This window comes from Sprattus sprattus (assembly GCF_963457725.1).
Source record: "Sprattus sprattus genome assembly, chromosome: 12".
NCBI classification, from domain to species: domain Eukaryota; kingdom Metazoa; phylum Chordata; class Actinopteri; order Clupeiformes; family Clupeidae; genus Sprattus; species Sprattus sprattus.
In genome coordinates this window covers 21026387-21046063 of record NC_137910.1, presented here as the reverse complement: position 1 = coordinate 21046063, position 19677 = coordinate 21026387, and the positions used below count along the sequence as shown (strand labels likewise).

General features: G+C 45.2%; 1 protein-coding gene across 2 annotated transcripts in view; it reads right to left on the bottom strand.

Moving 5' to 3' along the window:
• The window catches only part of heatr5b (HEAT repeat containing 5B), a 32245-nt gene that overhangs the window by 9173 nt on the left and 3395 nt on the right, over positions 1 to 19677 (bottom strand). Inside the window, exons 7-28 of one of the 2 annotated variants that reach the window (XM_080849004.1) lie at positions 19231 to 19388; positions 17721 to 18027; positions 14466 to 14621; positions 13514 to 13764; positions 12948 to 13059; positions 11643 to 11795; positions 11183 to 11282; positions 10496 to 10605; positions 9982 to 10145; positions 9485 to 9660; positions 9196 to 9301; positions 8635 to 8825; positions 7177 to 7336; positions 6801 to 6990; positions 5825 to 5994; positions 5349 to 5496; positions 4683 to 4862; positions 4047 to 4301; positions 2962 to 3143; positions 2534 to 2602; positions 1338 to 1517; positions 371 to 614 (exon numbers count right to left, since the gene is read on the bottom strand). In XM_080849004.1, the coding sequence (XP_080705130.1) occupies positions 371 to 614; positions 1338 to 1517; positions 2534 to 2602; positions 2962 to 3143; positions 4047 to 4301; positions 4683 to 4862; positions 5349 to 5496; positions 5825 to 5994; positions 6801 to 6990; positions 7177 to 7336; positions 8635 to 8825; positions 9196 to 9301; positions 9485 to 9660; positions 9982 to 10145; positions 10496 to 10605; positions 11183 to 11282; positions 11643 to 11795; positions 12948 to 13059; positions 13514 to 13764; positions 14466 to 14621; positions 17721 to 18027; positions 19231 to 19388 (3762 nt within the window). The remainder of the gene's footprint in view (positions 1 to 370; positions 615 to 1337; positions 1518 to 2533; positions 2603 to 2961; positions 3144 to 4046; positions 4302 to 4682; positions 4863 to 5348; positions 5497 to 5824; positions 5995 to 6800; positions 6991 to 7176; positions 7337 to 8634; positions 8826 to 9195; positions 9302 to 9484; positions 9661 to 9981; positions 10146 to 10495; positions 10606 to 11182; positions 11283 to 11642; positions 11796 to 12947; positions 13060 to 13513; positions 13765 to 14465; positions 14622 to 17720; positions 18028 to 19230; positions 19389 to 19677) is intronic. The other variant, XM_080849005.1, reaches the window with a different exon arrangement.

Sequence of the window (19677 nt, the reverse complement as noted above, 5' to 3'; positions counted from 1 at the left end):
CTTCTGCTAAATGAGGGGTCTCAAACTCAAATTAGCCCGGGGCAGATGAGCATCCAGTCTGGTCATTGGGGTGGCCATATTTTTACAGCTAGCGTTGGGGTGGCCATTTAAAATCAATGGAACTTTTCTATTTTTGTTTTTTAAAATCAATGGAACTTTGCAGGCCCGATAAAATCGCTTGGGGGGCCGGATTGACCCGCGGGCCTGAGTTTGAGACCCCTGTGCTAAATGCTTCAATGTAATGTAAATGAGGAGGCCACAGTTTATTTGCTTCGATATATTTCCAATTAATTATCATTAACTTCAACTCTTCAATGACACCCGTAGCCCCTCACACGTCCCTCCCCTCCTGCAGACTGTGGTTCCATACCATCAGGTGGGAGCTGGCTGGCAAACTCTGCGGGCAACGTGAGCAGGGCATAGTCCCTCAGCGCAGCCAGCCACAGGCGGCTCAGGGCGGGCAGCTCGGGCTGCACCAGGGTGATCAGGCTGTCTGGCGGCAGGATGCCCGTCTCCTCGTCCTCATCCTCATCTTCATCTGCCTCCTCGCTCTTTGACGGGCGCACCGGCCGGGACTCAGCCTCCTTCTTAATCTTCATGGCGACCACAAACACCTGAGGGGTAGAGAAGAGCAATGGAACTCTACTTTGGACTGTTCCAAACACCTGAGGGGTAGAGAAGAGCAATGGAACTCTACTTTGGACTGTTCCAAACACCTGAGGGGTAGAGAAGGGAACTTTGGACTGGTCCAAACAGCTGAGGGGGAGAGAAGGGCACTGGAACTCTACTTTGGACTGTTCCAAACAGCTGAGAGGGAGAGAAGGGGACTGGAACTCTACTTTGGACTGTTCCAAAAAGCTGAGGGGGAGAGAAGGGGACTGGAACTCTACTTTGGACTGTTCCAAACAGCTGAGGGGGAGAGAAGGGGACTGGAACTCTACTTTGGACTATTCCAAACATCAGTGGAACCTTTCGAAACAGAACCCCTTGACGGGCCACAATGGTTTGCATCGATCAACTATCAGAATAAGAGACGCTGTCAAAAGTATCAAAAAGATTTTTTTGCAGGTTGTTTGGTTATTTATAGAACCTTTTTCACAGGATGAGCCTCATGCTGACAAAGACAGTTTCTTTGGGGCTGAAAAGAGCTCTGACTAAAGCCTTTGAAGAGCTTACCAGAAATGCAATAGTGCAGATGGAAAAAAAAAATGTTTTGACATATATATATATATATATATATATATATATATATATATATATATATTATTTGATATTTCACATAACAGGAGTTTCTGCCAAGAAGTATTATTTTTATACATCACATTGTATCTGCTAACCTCAGCCCAGGCTTTCAGTACGGCCAGTTTCTCCATGGTTGTGGCGCTCTCACTGTACAGCTGGCTGGATGAGCCCTTTCCTGCCTGAACCTTATCCAGGGAGGACACTAGCAGGTTGTGCACACGCCGCAGGTCGTTCAGGTCACTGACCACGCCACTGCCAATCCAGGTGCTGCACACCTGTGCAGACACAAAGGGAGCAGAAATTGAGAGATGGTGGTGGAGGAGGCTGTAAAGATCACAGTAGGTCATAACTTCAGGCACCTTTCCCTATCCAAAATGTCCTTGTCCACAGAAAGCACACAGAAAGCACACAGATCATACCTCTGCAGAATGAACACACAAAAGTAGAGGACAGAATTGGCAGTAGTGACCAAACAAGTAAGCTGTGTTGTCCCCCTGTCCAGAGGGAGCCTTAATCCGTGGGTGTCTAACAAAGTGGAAGTGAGTGCAGAGGATACCATCTGTAGCTGAGCTGTTTTTAGAGATCCCCATAGCCTCATCAGCAGGGTAATTAACTAGAGGGGTCAGGGGTCGGGGAGGCTGTGTGCAGGAAGAGTGTGGTCTTAGCATGGGGACAAGCAAGCTCAAGGACTCTCTCCCTCAATGCCACTTCAGACTACTCCCCCCCCCCCCCCCCGCCGCGCCCTTCAATGCAAATGTAAATCATGACTTGAGACACGACATAAGTCTTCTGTAGAACTGAAGGCATGAGAAGACAGGACAGGCTTCTGGAGGATTGCCAACAGCCACATCTTAAAGGGGAGCGGGGAGAAACAGAAAGAGCATCTCTGGCCAAAAAAGAAAGAGTTTGACAGAAAAAGGAGAGAGGCAAAGGGAGGATAATAGATGAGAAAAAAAGATGGACAGAAATAAAGACAGAGAGAAATAAAGACTGAGGGAATAACAGTGAAAGAGAGAGAGAGATAGAGAGAGAGAGATAGAGCAAATTAATGAAAGAGTGGCTGCCTAAGACGCAGCGAGGCAGAGAGAGAGTTAGAGTAGGGGGTTTGCCTTTCAACAGCCATCTGTTTACTACTGTCCCTTGTAAAGCCCACATCAATCAGGCTGGACTCATTTCCAACAGCCTGGACACTATAGCATTCCACAGGGATACATAATAGAGCACACTGCAGCTCTTAGAGCCGGCCACAACCTGACTGGTGTTACAAACAAGATGGTGAGGAATGCTTTACCTGGCAGGCCTTTGCAGTGATGTCAGACGGTGTGTCGGGGGAAAAGGCAGGTCGCAGGGCAGCCCCAACCTGTCAAAGGAGCGAGGGAATAGTGATTAAGGAGAAAATCTGACAGAAACAAAAAACGATGGCAGTTCAAAGCAGTTAGGAATATGGCTTATTGTAGACATCTAAAAATGTGACATCACATATTAATTAGCCTCTCTCAGAACATACACCGGGGGAAGAATGTTTGGGGACACAATATGATGGAAAAAACACTACACGGTTCTCCAGTTACGCAAACCATGGTGAAATTAAATGACAACAGTGCATAACTTATTACTGGGCACAGAAAGGTACGAATGTGGCAGCATCCGAAAGACAACAATGCATTTACAACTAATTAACTAGGAGGTGCGTTTAGGCAGAACAGCGCCCTCTCTCACATTGGCCTGGTACTGCTCCAGGATGACGTGGCCGGGGAACTCGGGTTCGGGCACAGAGGCGAACTTCTTGATGATGTCCTCCAGGGCCTGCAGGCCGGCCATGCGCAGCTGGTTGCTGTTGTCGGTGGCGGCCATGAATGCCATTCGGATGAGATCATTCAGGTGGAGCACCAGTAGGTCACCTGGTAAAGAAGAGAATAACATGCAGTACACGGTCACTTTGAGGAGCCCTCCTAAGAAAGCGAGGGACAACGCTTTATTTTGCAGCAAAAAAACATTTGTGGATCATAAAAGATGACATCAAGAAACAGGGTTCATGAAGGCAAAAAACAATATCAGTGTGTAAAGCATCCCCGTAGCCTTTTGATGCTGACCTAAACCTTGTCCTGACCTGAACCACTGTAAAGTTCACTGCAATCAGTCAAGCACACAAGGCTGAGGGGGGAGTCGGGGTGTGTGAGAGAGCAGCTAGCTAAGAGTCAGATCTAAGGTTGAGGGGTGCTCATGTCACATCTCCAAATGGGCGTCTCAGATGGCTGGGAGGGGCTGCTTACATAAGCAGAGAGCAGCGGCTGTCAGACGGAATCACTTCCTCTCTGCTTACTCATCTGATCTCCTGTCAGCTCAGCTTACAGAAATCACGGAGGGGGAGGGCGTGGGGACGGGGGGTGAGTGGGGGGTGTGGAAGAGGGGGGACCGTCCTGTTCAGGATGCACCAGTGGTCGTCAGTCGACAGAGCAGTCTATATATCAGCGTTCCTCTGATGCACAATAACAGCAACAGAGGTGGAGGGGGTAGCCCGACAAACACCCATGAAATAAACCTTTATGATTTGCTGTGTAATTGTTCCACTTAACTGTGTTGTGATCCCCCTCAATGGCTATTAATAGCATATGATGGTTAGAAAAACAGATAGCAAACAGACCCTACGTTGCAGGACGCAATGACGCATCAAAACAGGTGAACCAAAAGGGTTTCAAAGGGAGAATTTCATTAGGATGCAGCAATGCAAAAGCCTGTCATAACAAAAGCAGACACGAAAAAAGATTGTGTTTCCAGGAGACATGGCAATGCGTCACTTTTACCTTTGGGGTTTTTGGATTTGGCCAAGCGGGCAGTGGCCAAGTCGAAGTGGGCCTTGTCGGCGTTCTCGCACAGGTGGATGATACGGCACAGGCAGTCGGCCGCAAACACCCGCGTCACCCAGCGGGGGGCGACGGAGGCCTTGGACTTGTCGTCTTCTCCCAGGGAGGTAAACATGGTGTCATCGTCAGTTTCGTCCTTCTTCTCAGAGTCTTCCTCCTCCTTCCCCATTTCCAAGCCAACAGGCCCTCCTACATCTGTGGGGAGATTAAGGAACATCCAGACATTGTGGGTCGACAACAATTTACAACATATTCACCAACCACATCCATTCAGAGTGGTGTCCTTCCTTGCTGCTGTCACCATAGCTTTGCTTTAGAAACTTCAGGCTTCATTATCAATGCAGCGACATGCACCCTTGAACTGAGTGAATGATTCATTGAACCGAAAATCATTAAGCTGTTCTATTCAATTCAATTACATTTATTTATATCTCGCCATTAACAAATCACATTGGCTCAGTATGCTCAACGGAGCCCAAAGCCTGAATCCCCTAGTGCAAATACATAGGCAACAGTGCCAAAGACTGTGTTGGGACAGTTTTGAGTGAATGAGTAGCTTCATGGATCTCCAGGTACCTGTGGTGGCAGCCAGTACGTCCTTGCACAGCTTGAGCCAGTGGGGCAGCTTCTGCACGGCCAGAGAGGACAGCATGTGGCCGAGCGTGTCGTGGATGTCCGAGCAGAGCTTCTTGTCCGTCTCCCGGTCCAGCATGCCGAACAGAACCCCCTCCAGACCCGTCTCTGTGATGTTCAGATCTAAAAGCAGAGGACATCAGTCACTTTATGACATAAGCTTCTGAGTGCTTTAAAAAATAACAAATCAAATAAAAAAACAGACAAAATATTATAAATATTATAACATGACAATGTTAGGTGTAATGTAGGTTTTTGTATAAAACTGTTTGTAATGCAATCAATCTGAAACTATTTTAACATGCATGTGAACGAGAAAAGTGTTTACGAGAAAACATCTACACAGTTTATTTAGCCAGATCAGATTGTTTCAAAACAGATCAATTTCAGAAAGGCAGAATGAGCCATGGCCATTTACAAAAATGACCATTTAGGGTCACTTGCTGATGCCAAAAAGAATACATGATAACTATATGAAATCTGCGACAAACGTGCTTGGAAATCTACGCCAAACGTGCTTGGTTGCGAGAAAGCGGTCAGATTGCGAATAACACTGGATTGAGGGGAGCACAGCACTGAGCAGGCGGGTGGAGACGGGATGTGACGTACTGATGGTGCCGCTGTCCTTGCGTTCCCCGGACTTCTTGGCCAGGCTCATGGCGTACTCACACACCTCAGCCGCCTCCCTCTGGACCAGCTGCCTCAGGCAGGCCACTGCAGCGCGCCGTAGCAGCAGGTGAGAGCTGCACAGGTGCACCTGCACCAGCGCAAACACAGACACATGCACGCAGACACAGACACAGACACAGACACATGCACGCAGACACACACAGACCCAGACACACATACACAAAGACACACACATATGCACACAATCACGGTCGTGGATTTGCTTGCTCAGATATACAAATTGCATGTCAATGAGTATCACTCTTGTCTGTGTGTCTGTGTGTGTCTGTGTGTGTCTGTGTGTGTCTGTGTGTGTCTGTGTGTGTCTGTGTGTGTCTGTGTGTGTCTGTGTGTGTCTGTGTGTGTCTGTGTGTGTCTGTGTGTGTCTGTGTGTGTCTGTGTGTGTCTGTGCTTACGCAGAGGCAGGGCACGAGGCTGGACAGGTTGACATGTCGGGGGGCGAACATGTGCAGCTGCTGTAGGCAGGAGATGGCGGCCGCCTGCACCAGCGAGTCGGAGTGGTCCTGCATGATGGCACAGCCTACCAGACATGACGAGCGGATGGTGGAGATGGTGGCTCCATTACCTAACAGAGACAGACACCAAAACAAGTAGACAGGACAAGAGACGGATTACGATTAGGGATAATATCGAATATCCGGATAACCCCTTGCTGCATAACTATTAGAGTACTATTATGCCTATAATTACATTGTTCATTTGTGGAGATGGTATGCAAACTCAGTAGTTCTGGTATCTATTTGTGGAGTGAGATGGCACTATACACACCCTCTCAATAGAGGGCTTTATGGTTTTCCCAATACATTTTCCATTTACTGTAGTATACACACACGCAAATATCATGAATGGTTAGCACATCACTATTTGTCTGTTTTAGTAACTTACACCAGTCTGTTCCAAGGGGAGTGAGCAATGCTAAAGGCTTGTCTGTGACAACTACTACCTCTTTTAGCAATGCCAAAGGCTTGTCTATGACGACATCATCATCTTTCAGCAATGCCAAAGGCTTGTCTGTAATGACTACTACATATTTCACCAATGCTAAGGGCTTGTCTATGACGAAGACTACGACATTGAGTGACTCAAACTCAGGCTGACGCTACTAACCACTTGTGAAGTTCCTTTTCCCCACTGCTTACGAAATTACAATATTTAGCATTTTTTCGCTTTTTAATTGTTTATTTAGTATTTATTCAGTTGCTACTGCTACTGCTCCCAGCAAGCAACAGCGAAGGAGAACTGAAGTAAGTGGGCATATTTGATTGGCTGTTGAGTTCAAATATCTACAATCTTTCACCATGGTCGAGTACCACACCTTTAATCCAACTCGGAGTGTGTGTTTACCCCAACAAAGTGCAGTTCATGGCTTACCCTGCAGCTCGGGGCCAACGGTGGTGATGAGTGCCCCCAGGCAGCGGCCCAGGCACTGGTGCACCTCGGTGTGGGAGGGGGGCACAGTCAGGAGCAGGGTCAGCACCAGGGACAGCGTGGGCTCCACGTAGCCCCGGTACATGGGACCGCTGGAGTCCACAATCAGAGCCAGCGAGTGCAGGGCCCACGTCTGCCAGGATCACACACACACACACACACACACACACACACACACACACACACACACACACACACACACACACACACACACACACACACACACAGTGCTCAGAACTACAGTAATACTCACTCTAGTATACTCTCTCTGGGAAAAATCAGTTTGATTGTAAATGTAACCTGCTGCATTTCAAAATACCTGGACTTCGTGCGAGGTTCCGTCCTGAGCCAGAGCCAGCAGGATACTGACGCTGGTCTTCAGGTGCTGCCCCGAGCCGATGCCACCCACGTACCGGTGCAGACAGCCCAGAGCCAGAGAGTGGCCTGTCCTCGACACCACGTCTCGAGCAGACTTCAGCCTGCAACCACCCCCCCCCCACACACACACACAAACACACCACAAGAAATTCAGAGGCAAGTAGGGGAAGGGTACACTGCATGTAAATCTGTGTTATACAGACAGGCAGCAGAGCAGTTATACACACACACACACACACACACACACTCACATTTACTATAGTAAAAAAGTATTATTATTGACCTGTTCAAATTGTGTTTCCTTCCCTTCTCTGAAGAGTATTTTTACAAATATTTCTTGAAGGTTTTCACAATGAAATCCATAGAAATTAAATTTTTACCAAATTTTCAAGTTCAATTTATCTGTTACGGTAGTGACTGCACTGTTTCGGTAGTGACTGCACTGTTGGATGGATGTTCATTTCTCTCCCAAAATCTTCCAAAAGGTGCTCTGGCCCGCCCCTAAGTCCACACAACACATTTATTTAAAAATTATGGGATTGAACTACTTACCATTTCATTTTGTCACTACTGAAATCATCTGGTCACTACCATATGTTTCGGTAGTGACAATTCCAGCTAACTTTAAGCATAAATAAAGAATTCTAGCAAGCACACGGCTTGCAAACAAATCTTTGAAGAGGTGTGCACACATACAAACATAAGATTTTGCATGAAACCCCAAAAGGTTTACTTAATTGAAGAAAACATGGGTTTCGGTAGTGACAATTCTTAAGGTTACACGTCGATTTTCAGACTTTGGAACACATTTATATAAAAACTGTGGGATTTAGCTACTTACCATTCAACCATGAGGGACAGGAATGCAGTGTCACTGCATGGTCAAAAATGCAGGGTCGTGGCTAAAACACAGGCTCAGCCAATGGACTAAAACTCATGTGTTTCGGTAGTGACATGAAACTAGGGACATGATTTTTTGAGTATAGTTAATTGATTTAAAAATTAAACCCACAATAAATATAAATATTCCAAGTTCTGTTTCAACCCAATCACAAAGATCTTTGAAATTAAATCATTGAAAAAAAAAAAAAAAAAAATTGAAAAGTGTTATTTAAAGGCATTGAAATTTAGATGTCAGGGTTGGGGACAGCTACTTCCCAATAGAAAGTACCCTATAAATGATGATTTTGTATATATTTAGCTTATCACTATCTCATTTAATGCACTGGGTTTATATAGACCATAACATTTTCTTAGTAAATATCTATGCCTAAATACCTAATTCTTTTGTAAATAGTTTTTATTGTTGAGGGACTGCATATTACACGAAATCGGTAGAATGGCCAATATATATAAAGTGTGTGTGTGAAGGTGTGTCTGTATGAAAGGCTTCTCGTACTTATCAAAGCTGTCCTGTGCCATCCTGGCGATGAAGGTGGCCTCGCCTACCACCTGTGCCATCCTCCCCAGAGCCTCCCCGGCAGCACAGCGAAGGATGGGGTTAGGGTTGTCCAGCGCCCCCATCACCAGCGCCAGGGCTGACTTCCGCACCTCCTCTGGGCCCAAGGTGCTCTTATTCTCTGCCAGGCCCTACAGTCACAGAGAGGGGAGAGGCCTCAGCACAGTCCCAAACGATACACAATCTAATTCTGTGGATCAGTCAGGTATATGAGTTAACATATTGCCCTTCAGTCTTAAAGGTTCAGTCCACAATTCTGGTGAAAGGTTGTTGCTATGTGTGTTCAACATATTTATTGGCTGGAATAGTGCATAGCTCAGTCCGAGCCACTGTGTTTCTTTCCCGTTTTCAGAGCTAGGACAACGTTTTTTTTTAGTTAAGATTAGATTAGTTTAGAATTGCAGACTTTTAACTATACAACAGCATTATAGTGCCATTGGACACAATGGCAGATAGTGATCTGTATAACTGAAACTGACACTGAGCATGTCTGGCACACACCTTGAGTGCACTCAGAACTGCTGTAAATATGTTGAGCTGTACGGCTTGCTGGCGAACTCCTTTGGCCTGCTTGATGCACTCAGCAAAGTGGTCCAGCATCTGCAGCCTGTCAAGGACACAGAAGAAGATAAGAATAAGAAACCCACAGGTAGCCCTTGGTAAACAAATGTCATTGTACAGTACAATGACATTTCTTGGCAGCCCAGAATTACAGGTGTAAAAGAAATGCACTTAGAAATAAACTAATAATGATAAAAATGACCAAACAAACACTTTGAGCAAATTTCACCTGTGTTTGAAGGAGACGTGAGGGAAGACAACACCAAACAGGGCCACTGAGGCATCAATGACGGACACGCCCAGAGGGAGGGGCCCAGGGTAGACCTCGCCCACAGGTACGCGCAGGTAGATGGAGGAGGGGTCGTGCTCCAGGGCGCCACTGCCTGAGGCGCTGTTGGGCTGCAGCTGTGAAGGCCAGGAAGACAACATGGTGAGAGAGAATTACAGAGAGAACATGCCCCACTTCCTGACGGCTAGTGGCCCGTCACGTGTTCATCTGAATAAGAAAAGTTGTTGCACTTTTACACTATAAAATGTTTTAACAAATTCATTGTCAAAAACAATTAAGCACTCCACAATACCATTTCCATTCATATTTTATCCTGGATCACTGTGTGTTATACCAATAACTGACTGTGCTGTCAAATGAAATCAGGAAAATGTAATTGCTATTGTAAATGCTATGATGTACATCCTATATCATTTATTGAAAGAATTTTTAAGAACCTGATCTTCGATGGATTTGTGGTCGGTCTCTTGAAGCCATGAGCCCATTAGCACGCTGTCGTCATAGTGACAGAGGGAGCGCAGCAGGGAGGTGGTGGTGTTGGCGGAGTTGTCCGTCAGGGTGAACTCTGCTACGAGCTCCCTTAGTAAAGCATTAAAGCTGCCTGTAAAAAGCAAAGGGAAGACAGATCCTTCAGTCAGTCTGTCAGAGCTTTCTAAGGTTACGTGTTAGCTATTAGGTTTAGGTCTTTAGCACCTATTTTTATCACAAGTAACTTCAATTTAGAATCAAATCACAAGTTACCAAATATATAAATTACTAATGAAGGTTAGATCACAGTAAGAATTCCATTGTATCTGCCTTGTAAAATCTGCTCATGGATTCTAAAACTCTAACTCTCTTCAGAGATACAAAACTCTCTCGCTAACGTAATGCTACGTGTATGCTGGTAGGGAATGTAGAACGCACATGTTTATATGCCAGTCTAAAGCGCTGTGAACTGCATGGCCTTACCTTCATAGGTCTTGGGTGGTAGCAGAGCGAGGATGTCATACAGCCTTAGTCTCACCATGGCAGCACTGGCCTTTAGGTGGGCACCATGCACCTTAATGACCGCAGGCACACTGACAACAACACAAAGCATTAGGACTTCTCTTTCACACTGCTTAGAAGAAATACAGTACTTGGGATATAAACTAAACCATTACGGCTATTCCCTCACAGTGGTTAGTAGAATATAATGTAAACATTTAACAGTATTCCCTCACACTGCTTAGCACAAATACAGTAATTGGAACATAATCTAAAGCATTAAGACTATTCCCTCACAGTGGTTAGCCAAAATATGATACTAAGACTGTAATGTTGCGTCACTTATCTTGTATCCACATAACAATACAAACAAAAAACAGTCTAAGAGTAACTTCTAAATGCTGTAGGCCTATAAAAACACAACTTGCCAGCATAAACAGAGTTGGGTGTTCCAGTTTAAGACAACAAAGGTTAAGACCAGTAACCAACCACATGGGTTTACAGTCAGCACAGATATTAAGGAAGATGGGCTTAAAGAGTGATATCAACAGGCTGTCAAAAGGTTGGAGCAAAACCACAGGAGGACATATAAGCTTGAAATCATCACCGCCACTACAAGCCTCACCATCATCACTATCATCAATACAAACATCAGTGGTTACTACTCACTGTGACATCATGGTCATGGCACATTCGATCGGGGTCATGAGTCTCCGGATCACATCCTCAGTGAGCAGCTCTGGGCAGTGGGCCACAAAGCTCCGCATGGCTAAATCACACACAATAAAACTGTCATCACAATGATATCTCTGTGTGTGTGTGTGTGTGTGTGTGTACGTCAATATGTGAAAAAAATGTGTCCACAAGTCACTTTTCATTATTTAATTTGTTAAAAGGTACAGTGTGAAGGTTCCACACTTTACCTTTAAAGTAAAATCGCAAATGCTGTGTCTTTGTGTGTTTGCTAATCTAACGAACACATGAAACACAATGAAGTAGAATGACTAGGGTTAAGGTGGTGGAGTTATAAATGCTCACCTGTACACAAATGACAGTATCTGGGTCTGTCTGTGTGTGTGTGTGTGTGTGTGTGTGTGTGTATGAGTGTCTGACTCTGCCAGGGACTGACCACAGAGTGCACCAGCACGTCCTTCCAAGGTGACCTGCCAGCTGAAGGAGTCTCCGCGGGCTTTCTCTGCCTCCATCTCTTTCTGAGAGCGAGGGAACACGTTCCGCCACAGCAGGAGCATCTTGGGCAGGTGGTACCTCACCACAGAGGGGCCTGCTCACAGAGAGAGGGATCACTGGATCAAGTATCAAGCCACAGGGAACACTGGCATAAAGCCATTATGCTAATTTCGCTTTTTAATCGGTATTTCAAATCGGTGACTACACTTCCTGAGAGTACTCAGGAAAAACAACCTGGAGTGTAAATTGATGGTGGCCTTCTACCGCACCACTATCGAAAGTGTACTGACGTACTGCATCTCGGCGTGGTACTCTGGTTGCTCTGCAGCAGACAAAAGAGCCCTCCAAAGGGTCATCAACACGGCACAAAAGTTCACTGGCTGCTCCCTGCCCTCCCTGGAATCCATTGCCCACTCCCGCTACCTTAGCAGGGCAAATAACATCCTAAAAGACTCCTCTCACCCAGGCCACCACCTGTTTACTCTCCTACCCTCAGGCAGACGGTACAGATCCTTTAGAGCAAGGACCACACGTCTTAGGAACAGTTTTTTCCCTACGGCCATCAGAACACTAAATACAGTCATGCGCTAAACTTTCTGTATTTCTTATTCTGTGTACTGTTGTTGTATATATATTGTATATAAGTATATATATATATTCTGTTATGCTGTGTGCTGTTGCTGTATATATTGTATGTAAATATATATATGTATATATATATATATATAAGTACTTTAATATATTCCACAGCGCTTTGTTGCACTCTTAATATTTATATATATTTTTATGCTATTCCTACCGTTTTTAGATATGCAATATTGTTGTGTTATATGTTGTTGTTGTGTTATATGTTGTCCCTCGTCACACCAACAGGAGAAGCACTCCAAATTTCGTTGTATGTAAATACAATGACAATAAAGGCTTTTCTATTCTATTTCTATATTTAAGAGATGTGTTATTCATTTATTTTATATCTAAAGATACTGTCTTTTTCTGTTCTCTATTTGTATGTATATTTAATCCTTTATGGTCCATGTGTCTACAATAAAGATAAAATATAGTGGACAAGCACGCCAAGAACATACGTAAAGAGGAAAACATCAGAAAAGTCATAGTATTCTCAAAACTCTCAAAAAAGATTTGATTCTTGACATCTAGAATTCCTGTCCTCTTCTCTCCATCCAAACGCAGGAGTCTTCTGTTAGGGAGCAGGGTGCAGTGTCACAGCGGTGAGAGAGCAGCTTACCTAAGGTCATGAGGGCCCCCAGAAGCAGCCAGCCAGCCTGTGTGCGCTGCAGGGAGAGACGACTGTTCTGGGACGCAGTGCGCAACAGGTCCTCTGCTATACTGACCACCATCTAGAGGAGAGAGAGAGAGAGAGAGAGAGAGAGAGAGAGAGAGAGAGAGAGAGAGACCAGTTTAGCTGCCAGCTCACTCTTCAGCAAAGCCTGTCTCTTATGGCGAACACTAGAGATGACTAATGCTATTCAGGGGTTTATTTATTTTTTCTTCAAAGGTGAGGTCTGCAATTCTAATCCCATACACTTTTGGTCAAATTCAGCAAATTGCTCCTTGCAGTCCTCTAGCTCTCTGTGTTTGTGCTAAAAAAAACTCCAGTGTTTGTACACAGCCCTGACTCAGATCAGACCCACACACACTCAGACACACACACACACACACACACACACACACACACACACACACACACACACACACACACAGACACACAGACACACAGACACACAGACACACAGACACACAGACACACACACACACACACACACACACACACACACACACACACACACACACCTTGCCCTTGGAGTGGGGAATGCCCAGGGGACACTGGTGCACGCCTCCGAGCAGGGCGGCCATGGCAAAGCTGTAGCCGCTGACAGCCTCGGGCGAGCTCTTCAGGTTGTTGATGCGTTCTGCGCAGCGGTCCAGCAGCGGCGTCAGCTGATAGGGCAGCGCCACGGCGACGCAGCGCAGGCACCAGGCGGCCGCCAGACGCGCAGCCATGCTGGGATGCAGCAGCACTGATGAAACTGTCTCCAGGAGACCTGCGGGAGATGAACCATGGATGGAAAGAGAAGAGGAAAGGAGATGAAAGGAGGAGATTAACCATGGAGAGGGAATATGAGAGGAGGGGAGAGGAGAAGGAGATAAACCATGGAGGGAAATGGAAGAGGAGAAAGAGGAGAGGAGAGGAATAGAGAAGATTAACCATGGAGGGTAATACAAGAGGAGAGAGAGGAGATGAAAGGAGCAGAAGATTAATCATGGAGAGGAATAAAAGATAAGAGCGAGGAGAGGAGAGGAGAGGAGAGGAAAAAGATGAGGGGGGGCAAGAAAAGAGATGAAAAGGGAAAGGGAGAAAGGAGCGATAAGAGTTAAAGCTGTTTTTAGTTTAGACACAATGTCTCTAAAGTTGAGGTGACCACACATGCAGAATTCCTATAGAATGATAATATGTTTGATGTGTGTGTGTGTGTGTGTGTGTGTGTGTGTGTGTGTGTGTGTGTGTGTTTGTCTCAGGCATAACGATGGAGAGATTCAGGAGTAACAGAAACTGTAAGGTGTGTGTAACACGCATACAATTTGTGTGCGTGTGTGTGTGTGTGAGTGTGAGTGTGAGTGTGAGTGTGAGTGTGAGTGTGAGTGTGAGTGTGAGTGTGAGTGTGAGTGTGAGTGTGAGTGTGAGTGTGTGTGTGAGTGTGTGTGTGAGTGTGTTTGTGCATTGATTGACATGTTTGAGGCGTACCAATGGAAGGCTCCTGTATGATTGGTGAGGAGGTGGCACTGAGGCTCTGCACCAGGCTGCCCAGCTCCTTCAGGGCACACACCATCACATGCTGACTGGCAGACACGTCCGCCGAACCCGCCTTGTTCTCCCCGCTGGAGTCGTTCACCACTGCTTCTGTTTATGAAACAAGAGAAAGGGAGGGAGGGAAGGAAAGAGGTAGGGAGAGGGGGCGCGAGAGACACAGAGAGAACAAGACAAGATTTTGAGTGTCCTCCATTCTTTTATCTCTTGTCCTCTATTGAGGGTGCAAAGTTAGACGACTAGATATCTGACAATATCTAAAACAGTGCCATAAGAGTTCCTCAAATACTATGCATGTATAGCATGTAATTATGATTAAACAATATCGCAAACTACAACCAATACCAGAAGAGGAAACCACAAACTAAGATTTCATCAGTGCAATCACAAGGTTTCACAAAGCCCAAACAATATTGTCTTTACTTGTCTCTGAAAACGATACATTTTCTCAAAACGATTCACTTTTGTTCAGCAGGCACAGCAGACTGATGAAAGTTCAGTTCATGGCTCCCTAGAAGGAGTAAAGTGTTTAAGTTCTGAAGAGACGCAGGTATGAACTCCTCGGGTGGTGTGTTTGTTTTTGTTTGTTGTTTTTGTTTGTTCTGAAAGTTCTGAAGAGCCACAGGTATGAACTCCTCAGGTAGTGGGTTTGTTTTTGTTTGCTGTTTTTGTTTGTTGGACTCATGTTTCTCCCAGCAGCTCTGGGCCCTGTTCGGCGTACAACTGAAGCTAAGATAATGAATTTAGCTCGCAACTGGAGATTAACTAGCTCGCTAAATGAGAACAGGCCAAGCCGGTCTGGCGACGGGCGCTAATTTATTTTAACCTCAAGTTAATTTATCTCGTCAGCTAAATTGCGCGTGCACGTCCTGCTTTAAAAGGCATGAAAGGTCGATAACCAAAACCAGGATTTTTTGAACGGCATTATAGTCTAAACTCAAAGAAAAAGACTCATTTTTTTCTCCGCTAAGGCGGGATATGACCATGAACGCGTTATGAAGAATTCAAGACCATAATCATGTCAAAATTCATCACTGTCGCGAGTGCAACAGCATTAAAGAAACTGTCCATAGGCTGTCTAATTAGTGATATCTTTTCTTGACCTGAACATGTGACTTTGGTACAGCGGGCAGAGTGTAGGGCTTACATGCAGTAAATCGCCGGTTCGATTCCCTTCACCTCCGTAAGACTTGTAGTTTTAAATCGCTTTGAATAAAACCGTCTGCTAAATGACTAAATGAAAATGTATTAATAAGAAATTCAATAAATTGAAGCAATCCAAATAAATTGTGTTTCTTTCTCTCTTCTTATCATGCACCCACCTTACCATCCACCTCCACCATCCACCATTCACTACCGCACAAACATTAGACACGTTTGCAAAACTAAACGTTTGCAATGATGTAAGTTAAAGTAGGTAAAACAACTTTAGCCAATATCTATTTGGGTTATGTGCTCAAATTTCCTGGGATCAAAGAAAACGTTAGTATTCATGTGCAAACTAAAAATCACGTCTCAGGCTGCATTATGAAAGTTATTTCGGGTTTATCAACTGTACCAATGTCTCAACTCTACTTTAGGCTACCACTGTCATATAATTATGAGTGCTTTGTTCTCCGCATCGCCGACATTACAAAAATGAAGGCTACCACTCTCAAGAAAGTGATGACATTCAATGTTTGACGGTGGTGCAATAAATGACTCGAGAAGGTCTTCTAAATTAATTATTCCTTGTCGGGTGGATCGGTAGCGCTCATACAAGAACTCATCATGATGGAAAAATGGATCTTCTTGGCGATCGCAAAGAACTCTTCCTACGCTAATCAAACTATGACTCCTTGTCAATGGGATCCCTCCTTTTGGCGTGGGTGTGGCAAGTTTAGCCAGCTAAACTTTGCTTAGCCTGCCCTGGAGCAGGCTAGGGCTAAGCGATTAATTACCATGGAAATTGAGCAAAAGTTGCTTCGGCGAATCCGCTAAAGCGGTGTTGTCTTTTTTTAGCCTGGAGTTTAGCTCGCTAAACCGCTTAGCGAGTGTCGCCGAATAGTACCCTGCTCTGTTAGACCTGGGCTTAATAATCTGTCTCCAACAGCAAACCCCAGACACGCATCACAATCAAGCTCTGGCCTAGTGCCAAGGCTCTGAGGGATTGTTTTGGAAGTGTAAACAACATGTATGGGCACTGTTGCATCTGATGGGACCATCTGTTTAATGCTAACAAGCTAAGCCTCCTCTTATGCCGCACACAAGATAACTGAAATTTTAGCTGTACAAAATGAATACAACGATTTGGCAATCACTGGACATAGTAATTTGGGCCATGTCAATCATACCACATAGAAAGAAAGAAAAAAGAACAAAGGGAAGTGTAGACTAAGTGTAGAAATAGAATTAAATCCTGTGATGTATGAATGCAATGTGGTGACTCTTTTTTCAGTTTTAGTAAGGGTTTATGTCTGGTACTTATATCTGTAAACCCTCATGGCTTGTAAAGCAGGACGGATCGGAAGAAGACATTTTGATTTTTGTAATACATTTCTCAACAGACAAAATCATCAGTGGCCCAAGGCTTCACAGCACACCACAGAGTAAGATGTTTGAAAATAAGAGAATGACATGAAATAATAGATAAATGAGGCAGAAATAAAAATGTGTGACAGACTGTATTAGAGAGAATGTCATAGTGAAAGGGTCACAAGTTTCTGTAGACCACTAATTGAATGATTATTGCAAATAGACACTCGATGTTTTGTTTAAATATGTCTGGATTAGTAAATGAGATTCTGCAAAGTGCAAACAAAAGGGCTAGTGTCCTTGTTAGCAGATGACACTGAAGATGGAAATCTGATGCCTAGCTGAAGCCCATCTCAATAGAATCTAAAGAGGAGTCACTGCCCTTCAAATACAATTCTGCAACCATGGCATGAGTATAGTGAGATATGATTACGAGGGAATTCAAATGAAAGAAAGCTCAACCTAAGTCCACAGAGAAAGATAGAACTATTTAGAATGTCAAAGAAACAGGACTAGCAAGCAAAATAACTGAGCATAGCAGTGCAATCCACTCCAAAACCCAGAAAAGGCAGAAACAAACATAAACAGGTGGAAGGTGGAAAACAACAAAAGCAAACAACAAAAGTAAACAAAACACACACAAACAAACAAAGAAACAAACAAACATGGGATACTTACTCTGCAGTGCTCTGAGCCTGGACACCTCCCCCCCACCACTACCATCTCCCTCCTTACCCACTGCCCGCATCTGCTTGCTGATGGCCTGGCAGATCTCCTTGGCAGCGGCGATCTGGGCCTTCTCGCCCAGCAGCCCGCCCAGGGTGGCGCGCAGGGCAAAGGAGACGCAGCGGCGCGAGTACACGGCCTCCACGTGCGTCTGCGTGGCCCGCTGGTGCGCCACCAGCTCCAGCACGTGCGACAGGAAGGTGGCAAAGTTGCGCTCGAGCCACTGGCCGCCCAGTGTGGTCACAAACACCACGTATGCCTGAGGGTGAAGAGGAGAGGGCAACAGTAAGAGGACGCACTGACGAGAGACTCCCCCCCCATATCCATGGAACCAATACAAGGTGAGAAGGAATAAATAAGGTACTACGAGGATTCCACAATGGCAATTAGAATTTTCACTGAACAAAACACAAGCTTTACAATTGAACATTTCCAGTCAAACTAACCGTGGGGTAGCAGATGTTAAAACTAGGTTATGGTATTCCTTAATAGCATGCTCGAGGTGATAAACTGCATGTCGGACTAGGTTAGGAGGTGAAATACAAGTGAGCACACTTAAGCCTGACAGACACTTTGTAACTTTTCTCAATTGCGTATCATGTAGTAACTCACACTACACATTTCAATCAGCCTTTCCGCATGGACAAAAACTCCCTGATTGCTCTGCTCACACTGAGGGAAATTGGACCAAGGAACTCCTCACACTGCAAAACAGCCGACAAAAATGTCTGACATGCCAGAAATCGAACCCGTGCGGGAACATTGATTGTTCAGGCTTTTAGCCCTGCTCAAACTGCACGATAAACGACAACTGATCTGCCGGGAATTCGACCAGATTATAAAAGCTGTTTGTCCAGCTAAAGAAGAGCCCAAATACTGTAAGTTATGGAATTCCTAAACAGCCTGCCTGCAGTTATATAGTGCAAGTAGGACTATGTAAGGAGGTTAAATACAAGTGAAATACTGCAGTAACGGTATAGGCAACTGTTATTGGGACACTCACTAAGGACCAAGGCCAAAGAGTTGTTTTACTGTGTGTTTGCTCTGGGCCACAGTGAAGAGATGTAACTAGTCATTACCAAGACATTTCAATTAGGTTATTTTTGCTCAAGGATATTCTCCACCTTCAACAAGAAAAAAAACCCATTGCATAAAACCTCTTAATGTGCATGCTGGGACTGAGTGGGTGGGCACAGTGATCGATCAGTGCAGGGCGGAATGAGAGAAGAAAGGGAGTGGAAAATGAAAAAACACGTGTGTGTGCAGACAGACAGAGAGAGAGAGGGAGAGAGAAAAGAAGAAAAAGAGGTAGAGGGAGACAGACAGACAGACAGACAGACAGACAGACAGACAGAGAAAAAGCGAGACAGAGAAAGAGAGTGAGCGAAAGAGAGAGACACAGAAAGAAAGAGAGAGGGAGAGAGAGAAAGCAGGAGAAAGAGAGAGCAAGTGTGTGACTCACCTGTGTGACGCCCACCCGCACCTCCCTGCTGACGGAGCCCCCTCCCTTCAGCATCTCGCCGCCGCTCTTCAGGAAGCCAGAGCCTCCGCGCAGGAAGCCCGTTGCCATCAGCTCCAGCACCTCCTCTAGTGTGGCCCGCTTCACATTCTGACGCATCACTGCACAAGCACACAGTGGAACGATCACAAATAACCACTGGCCCTCATATATTACACTAATTTCCTAGCAGTGACTACGGTACGGCTGGATACTTTGGGAAAATATTGCTTTCACGTACATGAATATGATTGGATCTCAATATATCATACTATACATACAGCTTAATAGAGACTATGGCTGCATTCTTCTATAGTTTTTACGTGGTACGTGAATTGAAGTTGATAATTGGAGGGCTTACTTAGGCCTCAAAATCCTTGAATAGAGAGCCCTTGTGAATATTTCCATGAA